The 22,708-nt window shown below is 42.1% G+C and overlaps 1 protein-coding gene across 5 annotated transcripts in view; it reads left to right on the top strand.

Moving 5' to 3' along the window:
* The first annotated feature begins 1,010 nt into the window (after nucleotides 1-1,010).
* The window catches only part of CADPS2 (calcium dependent secretion activator 2), a 478,890-nt gene continuing 457,192 nt past the window's right edge, over nucleotides 1,011-22,708 (top strand). For all 5 annotated transcript variants that reach the window (XM_082631735.1, XM_082631734.1, XM_082631733.1 and 2 more), the window contains exon 1: nucleotides 1,011-1,495. In XM_082631735.1, coding sequence (XP_082487861.1) covers nucleotides 1,154-1,495 — 342 coding nt within the window. In that variant the 5' untranslated portion in view covers nucleotides 1,011-1,153. The remainder of the gene's footprint in view (nucleotides 1,496-22,708) is intronic.

Raw genomic sequence — 22,708 nt, 5'->3', positions numbered from 1 at the left:
AGCTACGAGACGCCCACTTGAGGCCGGAACCGATAGTGACCAAGTGTGTGTCCCAGGGCGCTGCGGGCTCGTCCAAACGCTAACAGTGCTGGACACCGGGCGTGTGCTCAAAAATTTGCTGAATAAATGTCTACACTGCACAACCTGTCTTGAGTCAACCGCATCCCAACCCAGAAAATAATCAAGCTATGTGTGAGCTGAAACAGAGTGCCATTTTGCAGATATAAAACCGGTCTTACTCATGCACCTACAGGAATAAAGACAGTTTATGTATTTTGTGTTCCTCTGACTTTTACAATTTGGACTTCAGCATAGCGTCAAACAGCAGCAGAGCAGGACGAGAGACTTTTTAAAGTCTCTTCTCCACGTTATTTGGCGGTAAACGGCTCTGGCCCCACTTTTCCGTGCTGGGGTTCAACCCTGGGTATCAAATTCGGGTTGGAGACGCACGTTCTGGCTGTTCCGCTCACCCGGGGAGGTGGAGGGGGCCAGCTCTCCTGCCCCCCCGTCCGCCTGTCCCTCAGGAAGCTTGCGGGAGAAACGGGGATAGGTGGTGGTGGTGGTGGTGTCACGGCAGTCCAAGCATCCCGGGTGGGCGCACACAGAGCCACTGCGCTCAGCGCTCCGCATCTTTGCAAACTACGCGCCTGACACCCGGGCACTCGGCCAGGGTCGTGGCGGCGGCGGCGCGCGCACGCGCACTCCGCGACCCCGCGCCCTCTCCTCAACCTTCCATTCCACGTGTTGCTTGTTGTTGGCGCCACAGGTTCCCCACCTGCGCCCGGGCGCTCGGGCGGCTCCGCCTCAGCCGGCGGACGTTGGAGGACTACGGGGCTGACGGGGCCCGGGGCAGCCGAGCAGTTCACCAAGCGCTCGGGCTCACCCCCGACGCTAACTCCGCCTATTTAATCCCGGCGGCTCCCCCACCCTCCCCGCTCCCAGTCCTCCTCCCGGCTCCCGCCCGCCCCTTTCGCCCTGGTGGTAGGAAACACTCTTGGGTCTAACTCGACGTGTCCGGAAAGCCTCGGCCAGTTTCCCTTTCGTTCTGCGGCTGCTGCTGCCAGCCGCGCGGCTCCCGCAGACCCGCGGGCGCAGCGGCAGGAGGTGAGGCGCCTGGGGGCCGCGGGCCGAGCGGCGGGGTGCCCCGAGCACTATGCTGGACCCGTCTTCCAGCGAAGAGGAGTCGGACGAGGGGCTGGAAGAGGAGAGCCGCGATGTGCTGGTGGCGGCCGGCGGCTCGCAGCGAGCGCCGCCGGCCCCGGCTCGTGAAGGGCGGCGGGACGCGGCGGGGCGCGCGGGCGGCGGCGGCGGCGCAGCCAGACCCGTGAGCCCGAGCCCCTCGGTGCTCAGCGAGGGGCGAGACGAGCCCGAACGGCTGTTGGACGAGGAGCAGGAGCGGAGGATCCGCCTGCAGCTCTACGTCTTCGTGGTGAGATGCATCGCGTACCCCTTCAACGCCAAGCAGCCCACCGACATGGCCCGGAGGCAGCAGAAGGTGAGTTGCCGGCAGGACCGGGCGTCTCCAGCTCCACTTCTTCCTCCCCGGGCTTTTCTGGGGCGCCTGCCCGTTGTCCTCCTGCAGAGCACTGTATTTTTGATAGTCTTGGAGGGCAAGGGAATCTTTGGAGGGAGGACGGTGCTTTAGCCCGCTGGGTATCAGGTTGCAACGGACGCATCTTCTCCCCCGCGGTTGGCAGAAGCTGTCAGCTTGGTCGGGACCGAGACCGACCTGACAGCCCTGCGGTGCGGCCGTTGCACCCGGCCGGCTCGGCCCCGGCCGGGTGAGAACACAGCTCCCATCAACTTTAATTTCGAAGGGTAGTGGTGCATTCCTGTCCGCTTGTCCCTCCTGGAGCTGGGCTTTACCGTGGATCTGAATGAGTGTGGAATCTGAACACTTCTGATAGCTAAGGAGAAGTCTTTTCTGGGGAGAAGGTGTAGAAACGTTCCACGAAACAAAGCTAACTGGACAAGTTTTCCTGTACTGCTGTGTAACAAGGACATCAGATCCTAAGGAGGGAAGGTGTGCAGCTTTGGAGAGTTGCTGTGGGTTAGTAATTACCGGTCTCAGCAGGCCTAAGGAAACACGCTCTTGATGAAAAATAAAGGATTGGTTCATAACCACTTCATCATGAAAGCGCTTTTGTCCCCATCACCAAAGAGCTAAAGAGTTTCAGGTGAAATGTCTGCCAACTTCAGTTTTAAAACAAGACCCCAGGGTCTAATAGTCTGTAGCAGACAAAAGTGATGACTCAGAATTGCCCGAATTGGGTGAATGTTTTCAATAGAAACTAAGAAATCTTAATAGAATGTTGAACCTAGACGATCCACCAGAAATCTGCACTAGCCCCCTTAGTTTGGGACAGGATGTGGAGACCCAGAGAGATTGTATTGTAATTTGTCCTAAAGCATACCTAGTTGCACAGATGTTTTGTTAGTTTTCTGAACCATTAACTTCAGAATGTGAGGCATTTCTTAGAAATTTGGAGCACTTCTGAATTGACTTGTGAGAAGCTGGTATTTCAGAGTAAATGCAGTCTTCCCATCACCCTCCCACCCCCATTTACCCAACCTCTTAAAACAGGCCTAAACCAAGCAGCTGTTTTGAATTGCTCCCTGGGCGTACTTACAGGATAATTCGCTACAGTTGGTGGCTAATTACACAGATCCTTCAAATGCCTAACCCTCTAGGTAAGTCAGTCACAGAATGCTAGAGCTGGAAAAGACCTTGGGATCCAGGCAGGCCCTTCATTTTGGAGGAGAGAAGGCTTTCTGAGTAACATTTTTCTCTTCCCTAACCAATTGGTATGATTGAAGCCACCATTTGTAAGGTCAGTTTTGAGTGCCCTGTGGAGTTTTTGTGAGCCTTCCATTTTGTTCCTAGGTGAGTACCACACTGTGTTATCCTTTGCTTGCATTGGGTTGCATTACAGTCACCCAGTGCCTCTTAACTCTGTAGGTCAAGAGACTTTCATCTTCAGTAATCACTCTTAAACTAATTTTTTGTGTATGTTGTATGTAGTCATATAAGTTTATGAATATCATCTAGTCTCCAGTTTTAATACTCATATTGCATTTAAGTTTATTTTCGGTGTGTTAAAGTATAAAAATAACGTTTGGTGAAACTAAGAGGCTATTCCTGTCTGGAATATGATCACTGAAGATGCTTTTGCAAAGAGTTGCTTACTGGTAGCTGATTCTTACTGTGCATACTTGTTGCATTTTGTTAATGAGACAAACTCTCGCTTGTTCAAATAGTGCAGATTTCTCTGACTCCTCTTGTTTAAATAGAATGTTTCTCCAGAAATTATTTGAATAGGCAAACAGGTGCATTCACAATACCACTGAGAAGACCATTGTTATAACTTCCTTCAGACATCACCAAAAATAATAACAAACTGCAAAAAAGAAGCAAAACATTGCGTATGTTCTGAGCAAAAATACTTAGACTGCTTGGAAATTTCTATTTTCTAAATATTGAGAGCATTAGATGCTGTGAGATGAAGTTTTGTGAATTATTCTTATATTTTAAGGGGGAGGCCCCCAAACAACTTAAGTGTTTCTCTTATTCAAACTTATTCAAAAGGCCCCCCACTTTTTTTTTTTTTTTCTTTTTTTCTTTTTTTTAACAAGTTGCTTGTTAAAGGGAGCTGGAGCAATTCTTAGCAGTCGGGTTTCCTCCCAGGACAAAATGAAATGGGAATTTAACTATATTCCTCCGAATTTGATGCACAAGCCAATAATTAATGACAAAAACATTGTCTTGAATTATACAGTTGGGTTATTTAAAAGAAGTAACAAGATAATTGCAAAATCACTAATCCACTGTATTTTATTTATTTATTTATTTATTTTGCGGTACGCGGGCCTCTCACTGTTGTGGCCTCTCCCGTTGCGGAGCACAGGCTCCGGACGCGCAGGCTCAGCGGCCATGGCTCACGGGCCTAGCAGCTCCGCGGCGTGTGGGATCTTCCCAGACCGTGGCACGAACCCGTGTCCCCTGCATTGACAGGCGGACTCTCAACCACTGCGCCACCAGGGAAGACCCCATTGTATATTTTTATTCTGTATCTTCAAGTAGTCAGACATCTAGTAAAAGGATTTAATAGCTTAAATTGTAATTGAAATGCATATTGCTGCTTACTCACTTCTAACTTTAAGAATTTACAAACTCAGAAATTGAGATTTGAAAGGGTCCTCATCTTATAAATGAAAAAAATTAATCACAGGAAGATAAAAGCCTTATCCTGGCAGTCAAAGCCCTCTCACTAGTAGGGTTGGTGGGTTTCTGTGAACCAACTGAGCTGCTCTGTTTTTTGTTTTCCCACTTGGCTAAGATGGCCTACAAAGCTAGTAGGAGGTTGTATCCATGAATTGAAAAAGCTTAATAGCATTAAACTCAGTTGACTAAAACATGTCTGTCTTTGCTTTTGGCTGGAAAATTTCAGCTTAGAAGAATAATGGTGGTTAGCTTATTCCAGTCTGATAACTTCAGGCTTTACAGAAAACTCTGGGAGGAGTGTAGACCAGACACTGACAACGCCTTGTACCGGGGTGGTCACACCACCTAAATGGTTCACACATGCTACCAATGTGGAGTAACAAACAGCCAATGGCAAAAATGACTTCAGCTGTGAATAATGCTTAAGCCTCTGATGCATATTTACCTTGATTACCTTTGCACTATCAGTTAACAGTGATAATGATGACCTTGGATGATTCTAGGTCATTGGTTAAAGGTGGGATTAGCTTTGAAACTAGGAAACAACAATGATGCAGATAAAGCTAATCAATTATTGCTTAATAAAGGCAGTTTGTCTGTCGAACCTTTGGAAAACATTGAGACACTGAAGGAAAAAAAGTCCATGGTGGTTAGAAGGTAGGGAGAATCTGAGAAACATAATGACTACCATAGAAGAGGTTAAGTATGTTCCATATATGTGGGTTTACACATTGCAGGTCTCAGTTTATAACGATTTCAGGTGTGCCTGACTTAAAGTGCTAACAGTTTTGGTTGGCTAGTCTATAGGTTTCTAGTCAGTAGTTGCTTTGTTCATTATTTGTTTTATTAAATTTAGCAAGTCAGATGTTGAAGCCAACTATCTTAAACTAGAAATAATGAAGAGGGAATCAAAAAGACTAAAATGGTATCTAATAACTTAACATGTGATTCATCTACTCTTGTTCTTTGCATTTTTATGTGTCACTGTAATCTCACTAAACTGCCTTAAACCTGCTTATATAATCACTCCCACCACTTTGCATAATTTTCCACACTAATTAAGTTTGAGAAATGTATACAAATAATGTGAAATTGCAGATGGTGGGGAAGTAATCTCCTTTGGTAAAACCAATCAGGAAGAGAGCACTGTGGGGAAATAGCATTGGGTGAAATAATACACAGTGGGTTCTACACTTGGCACGTCTGAGTGTTTATACTTCAGTAAAGTGGCCACTTTTATCCCTCTTTGGAAATGGCAGTACTTTCTGTAGCTTAAAAAAAAAATCTTCTCACTGCTTAGGTGATCCCCAGGCTCAGAATAGACAATTTTATGAAAAATGAGCTAGATTTACAAAGACCAGTAATCACTTACCTTATGCTAGGGGTCATTGTTCCTTAGTTCTATGTTGTGCCATCTTTGGGGCCTAAGATACGACCGTGGCCTGATGTATTCTCAGCGTAGTGCATGATGTATAAGAACCTAGTAAATGCTTGTTGGATAGGAAGTGTCAGATTTAGTCCTTGTCTCAAAGAATTGGTGAGGTATAGGGTGGAGGAAAGAATATAAAGGCAAAGAGTCAACCTCTCTTCCGTGGAAATTAATGTTCCTAAACATGTTTTAAGACCACCAGGCCTCACCCCACCCTCTGTAAAGAAAGCCATAAAAAGGGTAATACCTGTTGGTATAGAACTAATGACTTCGAAGAGAAGACTTTCCCAATGCCACAACCAAATCCGAGAGACAAGCAGTGTAGAAGCCCCACAGCATGCCTTGCTCTCTTGCTTGCAGGTTTTCAGGAGATGTGGTGATAGTCTAAAAAGCCCACCCTCTCAGGGAGTTAGGATAATTCATGCTTTGCTCCTTGTGCTTTGGTACTTTATGGTGCAGAAGGGATGGGTTATGTTGTTTGCTGCTTTTAATAGGGAGTACATTGTCCTGTGGGGAGTGAGTTGGAAACCACACATTAGAGTGAAACCTCAGACTGGACTTTATCTCAGAGAAAAAAGTTCTGCTTGTTTCAACTGATTCATCTATCCCTCCGCAGGGTGTCTTGAGACCGAGGCACTTAATTTGGTGGAATGAGTTGTGCTAATGAGAACTCAAATGGATTAAGCGATATTGGAGTTCGCTTCTTTCAAAAATGAAATCAGCTGTAATTTTGGTATACATTGACTGCTTATGCAGTGAAATATTGTAATTCTGTGTGTTCCCTCTTTTAAATGGAAGCAGTTCCCTTCATTTCTACACTCACAAGATAAATAGCATAGTTTGTAAAGTCATTAAAGACCTTCAAAACAAAATTAAGAAACCCAATTGTCAGGCTGTTAAGTATGGGAACTCTGAATGGAAAATTCTACCAGTTATTGTTTTCTAGTGAGGCAGGCCTCTTGAGTTATTGTGCTACTTTTTATGCATTTCAAATTAGACCTTTCTTTGGGAAGAAGGTGGGTTGCATAGTCATGTGTTATTGCCATTTCAGTTTTTAGGCCAGGAAGAAAACTCTAATGATTGTAAATAGAATATCATTGGAACAAATGACATTGTTCCAAAGCTTTAAGAGTATTCAAGAATCTAATCATGGGCTTCCCTGGTGGCTCAGTGGTTGAGAATCCGCCTGCCGATGCAGGGGACACGGGTTTGTGTCCTGGTCCGGGAAGATCCCACATGACGCGGAGCGGCTGGGCCCGTGAGCCATGGCCACTGAGCCTGCGCGTCCGGAGCCTGTGCTCCGCAGCGGGAGAGGCCACAACAGTGAGAGGCCCACGTACCAAAAAAAAAAAAAAGAATCTAATCATGGAACTGTCCCAAATCTGTAACATGTCACCTTAGGACCAGTGTTTAAGTTACCTAAGGATTTTGATATGATTTCCTTTTTTCAAAAAAAAAAAAAAGAAAAAAAAAACCCCTGGGATTCTTATCCTTAGCTGCACCTTAGAATCACCTGGAGAGCTTTTAAAAATCAGAGTGAAGTGAAGTAAGTCAGAAAGAGAAAGACAAATATCGTGTATTAACGCATATATGTGGAACCTAGAAAATGGTACAGATGAACCGGTTTGCAGGGCAGAAATAGAGACACCGTTGTAGAGGATAAACGTATGGACACCAAGGGGGGAAAGCGGGGTGGTGGTGGTGGGGGGATGAATTGGGAGATAGGGATTGACGTATATACACTAATATGTATTAAATGGTTAATAAGAACCTGCTGTATAAAAAATCAAATAAAATTCAAAAATTCAAAAAAAAAAATCCCATTATCCAGGTTGTACCCCAGACTAATTAAACCAATCTCTGGGGTTAGAGTCGTAAAGCTTCCCAGGTGATACCAGTGTACAATCAGACTTGATAATCCCTGTTTTAAAGGGAAACTACAGGAAAATGACTTATAGTTTATGGTTTATTTTCACCTAGGCAAGGTGAAAGTATAATATTTGCAATAATGAGTGAGATTACTGAGTAATTAAACCCGTATTACATATTGAGGAAAAGGTAATAGGGGTGCTCTAGGCAAGGAACAAAAAACATCTAAATATTTTAAGACTATTGAACCAATACAGTGGGAGGACAGTGCGTATTTAGACTTTTAAAAGGTCTTTAATTTGATGATATGCTGGAGGCTGTTGAACTACGTTATCAATTGTGTAATTTATTCATTACAAAACCATGGATAGATCACAGTGTTTGCAACGGGAAATATAGGAGGGTAAGCCTGAGCGTTTACCATTACAAAATGAACTGGAAAGGAGAATCTAGTGAAATCTCAAAGTTGGAGTTGACCCTGAGTAATGCCTAACTGAGGAGTGAATTTCACAGTGGTCTGGTCTTACAAGATCATTAGTGGGTGGAATGTTTTTTCAGTGTGTGCAGTAGGAATGCATATGGGTTTTTCAAAAAGTAAACCTTAGAAGTCATTCTCAAGTAATTGTTTTAAGTGAAGTAATTAAAAACTAAGGACTTATCTAAGAGTGTCTTTATTTTTGTGCTATTTCCAAAACTCTAATGTTAGGTTAGACAGTAAGGAAAGCCTCTGTTTTCCTCAGATTGCATAATGGATTAGGTCCTTGGTTTGTATTTATTTGGGAGCCTTCTACTTTGTAGAGCATCATTGATGCTTTGCTTTGCTTCTTGAAATTTTATCACATTGCTTTGTAAACTTTATGGTTTGAATATTTTCATTTTATAACTTTCGAGTTAGGAATGAATTTTGTGATGAAAATGTTACTGGGGCAAAGGGTATGAATAATTAAAAGGCTATCCTTCTCAGTCTGATAGCTGAGGTGGTATTTAATTTGCTTATTTCTGATTGCTTGGGAGGATGAATGTATGTGATCTAATATCCTATTCCTACTTCTCTATTGAGATTTAGGTGTCACTTATTAATGTGTCCCCTTCCTCGGTATGTCGAAGGTAGCATTCCTTTGTGGAGGGTGTTTCTATAGTCTGCCTTTCGTTTGGCTTTTCAGGTATAATTCAGTTGATCTTAAAAACTTATTTCTTATTTATATTCTTGTATAATCAGTTTCTCATCTTGAATTAAAATTTGAATCAAGGAATTGACTTTTTTCCACTAAATAGCTAAGCAATTTTTGAAGCCTAACTTTTGATTAAGCTCTACTTCCATTACTAAGGTGTTAGACCAAATCATTTATATTCTTTCCTTCATTACTTCATTGATCAAATATTTATTGAGCCCCTAGTATGTGAGTTTAACCACAAAATGTTCTGAGACTAGAGAATAAAACAAGCAGAAAATTTCTCATGGGATAATGTTCAATGATGTGTAGACTATTTGTTTGTATTTCTCTTTATGTCTGTTTCTAGGCTACCTATTCTAATTCATTAATCTACTTTTTCCTACTGCTAATACCATAATTATGATCTTACCATATTTTAATATCTGATGGAAATCACTCTTTGGCTTCAGAGGGCCTGGGCTTCATTACTTTCTATTCATTCACTGTGTGAGCAAGGCATTTCAAACCCAGGGTCTCTGGGCCCTGGGTTTTTCATTTGTAAAATGGGGATAATGACCTCATAGTATTCATCTTCTGATTAAATGAAGTGATGCATATAAAGTGCTTGGTATAGTGCCTACTGCATGGATGTGCTCCAAATTAGGTGCTATCATTTTTAATTTAATCTTGTTTAGGAAACATGTTTCATTACATTCAGTCTTCTAGGAACATAGCATACCTCTTTAGTTAAGCTTCTTATGTCTTTGTGATATTTTGCGTTTTCATTATATAGAACCTTTGCATTTATAATTAAGGTAATTTTTAAGCATTTTATAATTTTTGTTTTTACTGTGACATCCTTCCCTGTTTTATTATGGATAAATGTAAAACTCTAATTTTTGTTACCAGCTGGTTATATTATAGTACACTACTGACTGAGTAATTAGTACTTTATTCTTCTAGATTTTCTAAGTAGGTGGTTGAATCATCTGCTGATAGTTATAACTTTTGTCTGGTCCAGTAGCTGTACCTCTTCTGTTTCACAGGGCAACTGTCCTAATACAATGTCTAGAAGAGTATGTGTACTTGTTGCCAGTACCTTAGGCTTGGTCCAGGCTTTCCTGGGAGTGTTTTTGGTATTCAACCAGTGAATATAGTGTTCGTTAGTATTTTAGGATAATTCTGTTTTTATTACATTAAGAGGATAAAATGTCAGGAATGGACTCTGAATGTTATCACATTTCTTTTCTGCATCAATTGAGGTGATTGTAACTAGTATTTTTACCTCACAAATTAGTATATACATATTCTGACTTTAGGATTAAAGGTGTTATATCTAAATCAGCATTATTGTAGTAATCATTCCTCTCTTGTCATCCTTATAATGACTAAATTATCCAGCTATACTTATATGAACAGTTGACCCTTGAACAGCATGGGTTTGAACTGTGCACAGCCCACCTGTATGCAGATCTTTTTCAATAGTAAATACTGCAGTACTACCTGACGTATGGTTGGCCGATGCAGAACCTCAGATATGGAGGAACCGGGTCATTGGAGTGCCAACTGTAAGTTATATGCGGATTTTCAACTGCGCTAAGGGTCAATGCCCGTAACCCCAGCATTGCTCAAGAGTCGACTGTGTTTTTAATTTATCGTGCATTTCTAGAAGTATCCATGAATTTTGATTCCAGGTTCTTTATAAGTGTATACTTATGCGTCTTTATACTATTATCAGTGAAAAATACCTCCCTTTGACTCATAGTGTGTTGAACGATGATTCTACTTTGTCCAGTTTTAACATTGAAAATACTTTCTTTGGGGGAGTTTATCAGATATATTGATAGGTATCCATAATATATCTACATTTATGCTCATATGTTCACCTATATACACTTATAAACGTGTAAGTGTATATACACTATCTGCATATGTATGTGTGTATGCACACATTTGGGGTTATTTTGTATTGAAAACTATTACAACAGTTTTTGCCTAGTCTTTGCTTTTCTAAGAGTTTGAAACACTTTTAGTTATCGCCAATATGATTAATCTTATTTTTCATTTTCAGTGTTTTGTTTCCTTTGCTTTTTGTTTTGTCTTTGCTGTATGGCATTTCCGCTCTCCCATTCTGGAGCCAGGGACAGGTAGAGTGACATGATATAAATCTTCCTTTGCCTTCCTCATGGTTGTGCTTACTGTTTTGATTCACTGGGCAGCGCACACTTGCTTTAAGATGCTGTGTCTCCAATTTTTTTCATGGATTTTGAAGTTAACGGACATTCCTCTGGAAAGTAGGCTTTCGTTTTACCCAATGCATGTTAGGACAACATATCTAAAATGACAGAAGGGGAGGATGAACTGTCTAACTATGAAAAATTAATGTGATTCGAGTGTAAAATCCCATAAGAATTTCCAGAGTTTGATTACCACATACTAGAATCCTAGGCTTTAGACTTTATTTTTCCTTTTTATTCCCTTACAGATATTTGAGATAAGTGATGTAGGAGATATAGAATTTAATCCAGCACAAATCTAATAGGTGAGATGTTGAATGTGTGGTCTTTCAAATAAGTAGAGATAAAAGGACAGTTGTCTGGAGCTCAGGGGAGAGATTTGGGTCCAAGTGGTAAATTTGAGAATTGTCATGTGGATTGTAATCAAAGCCATGGGCGACTGTCTGTGGAAATAGAATCCAGCAAAGAGGAGGTTTTAATGACTTAGTATTAAAGAACTTGAGAATTTAAAAGACGAGGGAAGATTGAACTGGCAAAGGAAATGGAGAAGGAACAGCCGGGTCTTTAAGAAGGAAGTTAGCATGGGCTTTGTTGCAGAAACTAAAAGAAGAGCCATTTCAATAGAAAGAGGTAGAAATGATGTCAGGTGCTGAGAGGTCAAGTAAGATAAGGATTGAAAATGTTAATTGGATTTATCAATATGGAGATAACTGCAACCTTGCAACTCCTAAGTTGAATTTCACAGCCCACTTTTTCAAATGTTGATATCTCAACTGCATGTGGTATGCTGAATTCAGCTTTTCTTACACCGGAACAGCTTGAGTTATAACATGATGACTTTGCCACCCAACTGGTAAGCTTTAGTGCTGCTTTGTATAGACTGTTTTGTGGGGGACACTGTATAGATATAAATGTATATATATACATGCATGTGTATTTGTGCTTTTGTTTTATAAAAGTGAAAAAAATTATTAGCGATAAACCTAGATTTCACATAGGGTGCAGTTGAGACAGATCACGAAGTATGCTACGACTAGCAGATCTGACATTAATTGGGTACTTATTAAGTTTAACTGTTCATTTCAATTTTGAACAAAACAATCTCAAAGAACTTGTGCAAATGCTGGGATACATAAATCAAAATCAAAGTGGGATGAAACCAGGTTGGTAATATTTTTAGCTTGATGGTAATGTATCTCTCCTCCACTGTCCCCTTGCTGCTTGTTTCACTTTCCCACTTCCGGTGTTCTATCATGTTTATGGGAATCCTATCCGAGAAGAATAGGGTTCAGCCCTTCCTTGGCCTTTCTAAATTGCTGTCTTCTCATCTGTAAAATGACTCATACTTGCTTCAGTAAGATGCTGTGAAGATTATGTAAAATTTCTGAAAAGTAACTAGCCTAGTGCCTGGCATGGAGTAAGTAGACGGAGAGTTTCCTTTATTTTCTCATGATTTTCATGCAGGAAGGAACTTTCATTCCATAACGCATATTGCATTTAGTTGTCACATATTGAGGCAATATTTGAACAGATATTGTGTGCTGGGCAGTACTTTAGGCATTGAGAGTACACGTGTGGACAGGACAGCCCTCCCCCCCCCACCGAGGCTTATATTCTAGAGGAGACGGATAGTTAACATATATGCATATACATATTAAGCGTTAGTGACTGGGGGGACGGGGTCGGCATCAGCAGCTATTTCAGGTAGGGTAGTCCGGGAAAGCCTCTCTGAGGAGCCAGTGGTGGTTGAGCAAAACTTGAATTAAGTGAAGGACTGAGCCACTTGATGGTGGGGTGAGGGGGAAGGGTATCCCCGATGGCATTAACTGCAAGTGCAAAGAGCCTTGTGGTGGAATAAAACAAGCTTGTCTTATGAAGAACAGCGGTGAGGTCTAGGGTGGCTAGAGTGGGGTTGAGAGAGGGCGAGTAGGAAATGATGAGTCTGGAGAGGTAGGCATGGGCTAGCTTATGTAAGTTCTTTAGGCCATGGGAAGGTCAGACTTTAAGAGGGGTGGGGAGCTATTATTGAGTATTGAGCAGGTTCAAACAGTGATCTGATTAAGATTCTAAAACAGTCTGTACCTGAGAAGGTCCAGTGCCACTACATGGCACAACTCCAGGGGCCACCATTTACGTGGAATTTAGGGCAACGCCTCAAGCATCGTCCAGCCTTGAGAATAGATTGTCAAGGCAAGAGTGGAAGCCGGAAGACCAATCGGGAGATTGTGGCAGTGGTTCCGGTCTGCAGAGGGTGGTAGCCTCAGGGGTAGTATAGGATATAGGTAGTATTTTCTCACCGTTTAAGTTCGTGAATATATTATAATGGACCATATGGTAATAGTGTTATTTTGAAGATGATAATGTGCTAAATCTATTTATGCTATTAAATAAAACATTCATGTGGTTAAAAATCGAAGCCTTGCAGAACCTGGAATACAAAGCTGTCTCCTGTCCTGTTTCTCCCCAACCCCAGTTACATTTCCTGAGGGAACAGTTTTCACTCTTCACTGTGTTTTTAACTCTTCCGGCGAATCCTTTGTACATTGAAATAAGATGCACAAACCCCTTTTCGTCCATCCTCCTCAGACTCCAGCCATTACTTCCAGTCGAAGGGGCAGGGTGGGGAGATCAGGCTCACTCACAAGCATCTGGCTCCTTTCTTCTACTTGGAAGGTGGTTAATTACCATTATTAGTCTGCCAGTTGGCCCCAGTATGTTCTCCCCTCCTTACAAGCAACAGACTTTTTAGTTGGGAGCGTGGCTACCTTTTCTCATCTTCTCCCCACCCCCCTTTTTTTTTGTTAAACGTGGGACTGGGTATGCTCGTCTGCAGAGAACGTGGGTCAAGAGCACAGCCCAGGGGGATGTCGACTTTTATTTCTCGCACGTGAGAACAGGACTGGGTCTGTTCTCACGACAAATTGCACAGGCAGTGTCTCTGTTCTTGAAGAATTCAAGAAGACAGGCTACAGGTGGCGGAGAGTTTGCTGAGAAGAGCAGAAAGTGAGTCTTGCCAGACGAGGAGCAAGTATGTGGCAGACAAACTGTTGCCCCAACTTGTTCTCCTGATGGCTCTTAATATGTAACAGTCAGGGTCTGTTGTCTTTTCCAGCTTCTTGTGGCTGGATAGAGCTGAAAGACTAAGTTCAGGCAAGTGGGGTATGAATGGAAGTGCCCTGTGCAAACCTTATAGGCCATTCCTTGAAAAGGGGGGCACATCCTCCCTTTTCCCACTGGCTGGAATCCCCATGTCAGTCATTAGAGCAGCCATTTGGATGAGGACATGGTTGCTGCCTGTTGAGGAGAGCAGAACAGCATGTCTGAAGGAGCCTGGGGCCCTGATGGCTTTGCAGGGGAGAGCTGCCACATGCTCGGATCTCAGAGAAAATGAATGTCTGTCATGTTTATGCGAATTTTAAGTGATTTTAATTATAATCTGTTATATCCACATCATACCTACACTTAGCTTTTTAATTTACGTAATATACTCACCCCTTTTATTTCTCAGTTTTTCCTCTATAGACCTTATAGTTGTACTATTTCCACTATTAGTGTTAATCACCTGCTGCTCATTTCCCCTCCTCCTCTTTGCTAAGTTTTCAGCTCTAGCTTCCCTGGCAGCTGTGGGTGGCCATGTGACATACGTTCTGGTGTATGAGACAGGAGGCAGTCATCCTGTGACTGAGGAAGATACTAAGGGAATTAGAGATGCTGGGTCAGACACACTTGATTCTGAAACCATTGCCAGTCACACCTGCATCCAGACATTTTTGTGAGGAAAATTCCCTCCCAAGGTTGCTAATCTACTTTATGTTTAAGAATCATTAAGTAAGAATGATTCTTATGGTAAGAATCGTTAAGTTCTCTGCTCTTTGAGTAGTTGCTTCTAGAAATTCAAGCCTATTTAATGGAGTTTACATCATCAAGGCTATTTTTCACTGCAAAACCACATAATGTCCTTGGTTGCATTTCTTAAATTTTTATTTTTCTAGGGGTCTTTTTTTCCTTCTCTACCCATCTTGTCTCCCTTCATTGCTTCCTTAAGTTGTCCAAAATTATAAACCGGTGCCTATCAACAGGGATGGTAATAACCCCTAGCAGACATTTAAAAAAGTATGGGGTGTTTTTGGTTTTCTCGGTTGATTGGGGGCTTGCCACTGGTATTTAGGGGGTGGGATTCAGGGATTCTAGAAATCCTGGAATGCATGCTGTATTGTCCATCACACATGGCATTTGAATGCCCTGTTGGACATTTCTGTAGTTAAAGCCGGTTTATAATTATTTGAGCCTAGAGTATAACTCTTCATCTACAAAATGCAAAGTTTTTTTTGCATGGGGTTTACTGAGTTATTTTTCTAGAACGACAACTTCTGGGTGAGTTATTTTTCTAGAACGACAACTTCTGGGTAAATTGAAGGAAGATTGAACTTTTGTCAGGAACTTTCCTGAGAATTGCTTACTATTTTGAAAAATGTCACCAACAGCAATGATGCTTCTGATACTGTGTTACCAATACAAGATGCTTGTGTCAGCCTTCATTTTCAGTTGTCACATTCTCCTTGATTTTATGGATACATATATAAAAACTTCTTAGCCCTTATTTCAAAATGTCAGCACTCTGTTTTTGACAGCTTTCAGTTAAATATCGCCTAACTTCCCGTAAGTTCTGACTTCTTCATTATATAAGACTAGATGCATACATCCACTATCTTGTAGACCAGCTACGCCTAAGCATTTACATACTAATATACATGTTATTTCAGTTACTTTGTTTCTGTTCCCATTAGGATGTTATATTTTTGACAACGTCTGTGCAGATAATATACCTAGGGATAAATTTCATTCCTGCATAGCAAAAGGGTTATTGTTCTGTTTTTTGCAATTATAGGGGGTTTATCAGTTAGGGCCCAGTAGGAGATAGCCTGTTACACTCCAAGGGACAGTTCACAAATGAGAGGGTCAGGCAGGTTTAAGGGAACCAGTGATGGGACGGTGAAGCATTCAAGAGTTGGCTTCAGAGGGAAGCCCTTACTACCCCTGGGCCTCCAAGAGCGGGAGGAGGGAGCTGTGGTCTGAGCTGGGCGGGAGAAAGGCTGCCTGACAGAGGCTGTGGAGAGTCTAGTCACTGAGACTGTGCATGGCAGGGAGGGAGCGAAGGGCGTGACCCTGCTGGCTTTGTCTTCCTTCCCTCCGATTCCTCTGATGCTGGCCCTTCACCAGAAGGGAAACCCAGAGAGAAGCTGGAGAGCAGAACTGCTTGCTGTTCTAAGTCATTAGTCCCCAAGGGCACAGAACAGGGTAGACAACAGGGGAAAAATAGATCTGGAGGGCAAAGGGGAATAGCCAGCACAGGGGATGTCGTGTCTGATTAGGGTTGAGAGTCACTATTCCAAAGGATAGAGTTCATCTCTCTCTCTGTCTTTCCCCCCTCCTGTAGCCTTCCTCAGGCGTAACGCTCATCTGAACTGATGTTTGGACAGCAGGCTGAGTTGTCATTCTCCCTTCTTAGTTCTTTTGAGTTGGCAACACTTTTTTTTTTCTTCTTGTTTGAACCTTTGCACAAGCACCTTTGTAAGAAAGAGTGTGATAAATTTCCCAAATCCATGCAAGTCTGTAGTGACCTTTATTCTGGTAGAGAAATGGGCTGGCCATAGAAGTCTGGGTTGAAATCATTTTCCCTCAGACCTTTGAAGGCATTGCTTCACAAGTGTTGTTAATGAAAAGTTTGAAGTCTGGTGTCGTTTTTACATGACCCATTTTTTTTCCTGTCTCATATGCTTTTACTGTTCCTTATTTTTAGGGGGTTCTAAAATGTTACAACAGTCCTTTTGGCTTTTAAAGAATCTGTTGTGCTAAGCACTTATTTACACTCAATATGGCTATAGGAGTGTGTCTTTCAGCTCCTGGAAATTCTTGTATTTTTGTGAACTTGAAATGGAGGGAGGCTGGGCGGTAAAGGGTGGTATTTGCTTTTCTTTAGGGTGAGACAGCTTCTTAAAATCATCCTACTGTCTTTATTAGAACATTTAAAGATCTTGGAACGTTCTATTTGGATGAATTTTCTAATCATAATCTTCAGATTGGTTGTCATCAACAAACAAGTGTTTTCGTTTCATCTGCCTCTTGGCTTTACTTTAGGAACACAGAGTAATGTAAAATGCAGGAGAATCAGAGGCTATAACAGTGTATTCATATTATGTGCATATTCCCTATTGTGTTATAATTTTCTGTGACTTAGTTTTATGTTTGACTCCCCTGTGCATTAATGAAGCTATTAACTGGAATAAGACCCATAGTTCCTAAAATGACCTTGATATGATGGAATATAAACATCTGGCTGGAGAAAGGAATTTCAAAAGAAACGTGCTTGTTCATCATTTTTGCCTCCAGGCATTAACCAGTAATGGTAAAGGTAAGAATAAAATTAAAGGTTCTCATGTAATTAGTTATCCAACTCTTTTCAATCTGTGTGTGTGTGTGTGTATGTGTATATGTATGACTCCTATGTCCATGAAATTTTATGAGTCTGTTGGGCTATTTTCTTTAATGTAAAATAGTATAAACTTTCAATTAAATAAAACCCAGGTAAGTTGAATATTTTAAGCAGTTTTAGGAGGAAACCAATAAGGGAGCAATGAGGGGAATCAATTTGTGAGGTATGTGTTAAGGTCAGAGAGAGACCTGAATTTCATTAGTAACTTTTTTTTTTTTTTTCGGTACGAGGGCCTTGCACTGTTGTGGCCTCCCCCATTGCGGAGCACAGGCTCCGGACACGCAGGCTCAGCGGCCATGGCTCACGGGCCCAGCCGCTCCGCGGCATGTGGGATCTTCCCGGACCGGGGCACGAACCCGTGTCCCCTGCATCGGCAGGCGGACTCTCAACCCCTGTGCCACCAGGGAAGCCCCATTAGTAACTTTTTGGCAAAAGTTACTTGATTCTTTTTATACTGCAAGGCCCTCAGGCCCTGCTCGGACCATATCAATAGATAACGGCTTCAGTAGGTAGTACCGTCTGTGTCTTTCCCCCACCAAGAGACAAGTGCCTGACAATGAGAACATTTAAACTTTTTACAAAGCAACTTCTTTGATTCTCATTAAAGACTGTTCTCTTCAGCAGTATTTGCTTAAATACTGCACTTTTGACTTGGGTTTTTTCTCACCGGGGACCTTCCTAGGCCCCCAATGTTTTCATTAATTTCAGAATTACGTATTGCTGTTCAGAGGCCTCACAGCAGAATAGTCTGTATCTTCACAAAAATATATAGTCTAAAATGTCAACTATACATAATGTGCCTGAAATATTAATGTTTGTCAGGTTCTGAGATGTTCTTCAGAGCATGAAGGTTAAAAAGGGATAAAATGCACGATGGCTTTTAAAAGAAATGAGAAGGATTAAATGACATTTTTAAGTCTTGAAGTTTGAGCTTATCTTATTTCTATTTCTGTATTTGCTCAGAGAATGTAAGCAATCTGCTTAAGGTCATTCAGTTTGTAAATGATGGCGTTTGAGTTCTAACTCAGATCTCTGTGCCTCCAAACCCTTGGATCTTTAATTCAGGTGCTTCCCAAGGTGTCTTTTTTTTTTTTTTTTTTTTTCTTGCAAGATCAGAACTACTTTGTTTCTGGTATAAGAGCTCTTATTTAAAATTGTTTTATTAGATTATACTGAAGTCAGGAGTATGTGGGTATATTGCAGGACAAATCACGTGCCCCTAAAGCATTACTACCTACAATTAAAGCCTGACAGAAGGTAACTTGAGTATTTTTGTGGTCTTCAGCAGTGGCTTTATAAAGGGAGTTAGTTGGGATTGTATGGGAAACTGTTTGAATAGGAAATCTTCAAATGTCAGGACCTCATAATTGGAATTCTGAGTTCTCAAACTGTAAAAGAGTCTGTCAAACTGCTAAGGAGGTTATTGATCTTGATCCCAGGTGCCTGCTCTTTGGGCACCTATGCTCAGGGCTTCTCATTCTGGATCTGGCCAGGGAAAGTTGTCATTTAAAATAGTTCAACCCAATCTTCTCTTTTACTATTTCAGTTTTTACTATCTTTTCCTCTATTACTCATCAATCTCCAGAATTCTTTATATTCTGAATATAGAAATAATATGTGCTTATAAATAAAGTCCAGAAACATAGAGAAATTGGAGGGAAATACTTATGCTCTAATCAGAGGGTAACGGCGGTGAGTGCTGAACAATTCATCCATCTCGTTTCCATTTCTATCTTCCCCTGGTGATTATGCTATAAACACAATTTGGTATCTTGCCTCCCCCCCCCCCACTTAGCACTGTATCCTGAAAATTTTCCTATTCGAAACACTCTTCTTGATACTTTTTAATGGTTGTATACTCTTTCCTCATATATACATATCATAACATTTATGCTATGATGAGCATCTGAGCATGTCTTATGGGATGAGGGATGGATTTCACATTTCTAGGCTGAGTATAAAGAATGTGCACATATTGAGATTTGTAATATGTATTGAATAATTCTTGAACAAATGTACATACATATGCCTATGAATAGTTTGTAACAAATATACTTATCTCACTGTGTCCTTGCTAACTTTGAACATTGTCTTTAAGTTGGATTTTTATCTTTTAACAGACACCTGGTCCTTACTATTGCTCCATAGCTAGACAGCTTTGTATATTTGACACACATGGTATGTTGTTTTACTTTTTAAAATGCTAACTTTAGTTAAAATGCTAACTTTTCACGTGTTTTTTAGCTATCGTTGAGCCCCACACTGTGAAGGCTCTTGAAGCAGGCTAGGAGCCAAGAACTCGTGTTGGTGTGTCTGAAAAGCCTGTAAGTAGAGGTTTGTGTGTCTAAGAAGATTGGCGGCTTGGTGACAGGGAGAGGAGTTTGGTGGCATTTCAGTAGTGTAGGAGAGCATGACTGAAGGTGGTGAAAGTAGAGATGGATGATGGAGAAACAAGACAAGGGCTGTAAGAGACGTGTAAGAAATAGAATGAGAAGCAAACAGGGACTGATTGAAGGAGGAGGATGTAAAGATTATTCTTAGGATCTTGGTGCCACTTGTGGGATGAGGAACCATTACCAAGATGGGACACATGAGAAAGATTTGGGTATATTCCAGTGAGGCTTATCTTGGCTCTGAACAGAAAGCCTAATAGCTTAAACCACTGGGCTTTATTTATCTCACTTTACAAGACGCATTGGCTGGGATGGTGGCTCAGTGATGCCATCATAATGCAGCCTTCTCCTATTTGCTGCTGTTCCATCCCTGGCATGCAGCTTTTGCCTTCATGGTTGCAGCTACCTGCAGGTCAGGTATTTGTTCCAGGTAGAAGGAAAGGAGAAGGAGCTGTGGAGAGACTTTATTCTGGAAAGGAGTGTCCCTCCCCACCTCGACTTCTTTCTGTACCTTATTGCCAAACTATAGCTGCAAATAAGGCTGGGATAGTAGTTTTTTCTTGCTGGTCTCTGTGCTGGAGGAAAGCAAAGGAGAAAGGGATTTGGAATGAGAGTTAGTTAAGCCACTGACAATCTGGTAACAAGAGGGCAGAATATAAATATAAGTTTTGGCCATGTTTGTAGAAGAAGCTTTTATGCAGTGGAAAATAGCATGTGGATTTCAGAAGTTCTTGGGATTTGAGGACAGATGTAGATGCAGTCTACATTTGCTTCATATTCAGTCTTGTAACTGAAGGACTTCAAATTCCTGTTTCTAGGTTTTTTCTTCCTGAGGACCACACCCTGTACCTTCCAACTACAAGGCCAGACTCCCCATGACATCCCATCATTTTGATTCCATTTACTGTTATTTCATCAATTGCCCTCAGAATTCTCTTGGGTGTGCTTATTGTGTTAATGGTAGGGTCCTTTGTCCATGTCTGGAATTTGAATTCCAGTCTGTAATTTATCAGGTATGACAGTAACCACATTTTTCAACCCCTCTCTATATATACCTTTTCTTATCTGAGGAAATGGATTGTTAGGACTAAAGAAACGTATCTACTAACTCACTTTCCATGATTGTTCCCTTCCTGTCTCCCCCCTCCACAATTTTGAAAGGAGGACTAGCGTCCAGTCAGAATACTGCTAAGGAATACTAGTAATACCAATGAGGAAGTGATCTCTCCATGAAATTAGCAACCCCTTTTTCTAGCATCATGCTTGTTTTCCCATCAGTCTTCCTCTCTTGCAGGTGGGGATCAAAGTCACATTTTAAAAAGCTTTCAGACTCCACCACAAACTACTTCCCCTCCAGGGAGAAAGGCTTTTAAGTCATTCAGAGCTTTTATGGGTTATATTTTCATATATAACAAGTCAATAAACATTATCTATTTTTTTTTTGGTCTTATGTAAATATAGTGATGTCCCTTTTATACTATGATTTTCAAGGACATGATTCCGTTTTGAATTAAACTAAGTGGTGACTGACAGCTGTAGTGTCGAAGCCATTTTCTCTGTTCACTGAGGGTCTTCTCCGGGTTCATTTCAGCATCCCCTCATACCAAACAGTTATGCAACACAATATAATCTTAAGTGTCTTTCTGTAGAACTTGTTGCTCTCTGCACATACTCGAAGCCAAATTTTCTGCTGTTTTTGATGCATACACTTATCCGCAGTGATAATAAGCATTAGCCCTGACGTTGCTCATGGGAGTTCTCAGCCCTTGCATGTGTGGAGCACGCCTTGTTCCAGCACAGCTAAGCAGCGTGGTGGTGTGGGGTGTCTTGTTTGGTGATGTTCTATAGCAAACGAGGGTGACATCTTTGTCTTGATGCCTTAATGGCTTGAACTTCTCTCCACTGACTTTTCTGTGCATACATGTCCTCTTCTGACTTTCTAATTATTATATGCTGCGTGCAAGTACGGAGCTGGTGAAAGCAAGACCCTCTTTTCTGGCAGTTCCTAGGACATTGCTTAGGAGTGCCTGCAGCCCGGTTGTGTTGACTGATAGCAGCAGGCTCTCCAGAAGGATGGGGATGGGGTTTTCTACCAGAGTTGTGTGCCAGGAGGCACCTCTGTGGCTTTTGCCTTGGGCTGCAGAGAAGATGTTTGCAAAGCACTGAAGCTGGCACACAGTGCATGCCCTCTACCTCTTCTCTTCCCACCCCACGTCCCCTTGTCTCCCACCTCTCCCTTTTTTTTTTTTTCTTTTTTTTTGCGGTACGTGGGCCTCTCACTGTTGTGGCCTCTCCCGTTGCGGAGCACAGGCTCTGGACGCGCAGGCTCAGCGGCCATGGCTCACGGGCCGAGCCGCTCTGCGGCATGTGGGATCCTCCCGGACCGGGGCACAAACCCACGTCCCCTGCATCGGCAGGCGGACTCTCAACCACTGCACCACCAGAGAAGCCTGCGCCTCTCCCTTTTCTTCCTTCTCCCCTGCCATCCCTCCAAACTGATTCCCCTGGGAAGGATTGGATATGAATAGCGTGGGTCATACAGGATGATATATGATATTGTCAAGGTTATAACACAATAGGAACATTTGTGTATCTTTTGATGTAGGAGTTTATTAGTCAGGATCTAGTCAGAAAAACAACTATCACAAACTGGTTTAATAGAGGGAATTGAATATAGAGAACTAATTATGAAGGTACAGGAGAGCCAGAGAGCAAGTGTGGATCTGTCGTGCAATGCAGAGGTTCCCAACTTCAGGAAACTGCTATCATCCCTTGGACTAAAGGGATACAGGAAGGAATGGGTGTTGTCACAGCCAGGGAGGGGAGCTGCCTGGTGAGAGCAGAACCCAGGACGTAGGGCTGCCTACACAGGAGCTGGAATAATGAGGGAGATGTGGTGACCGCTGGAGGT

Source organism: Mesoplodon mirus (genome assembly GCF_964341445.2).
Source record: "Mesoplodon mirus genome assembly, chromosome: 9".
NCBI classification, from domain to species: Eukaryota; Metazoa; Chordata; class Mammalia; order Artiodactyla; family Ziphiidae; genus Mesoplodon; species Mesoplodon mirus.
The sequence above is the reverse complement of the archived record's forward strand: the minus strand, read 5'-3'. Positions and strand labels throughout refer to the sequence as shown.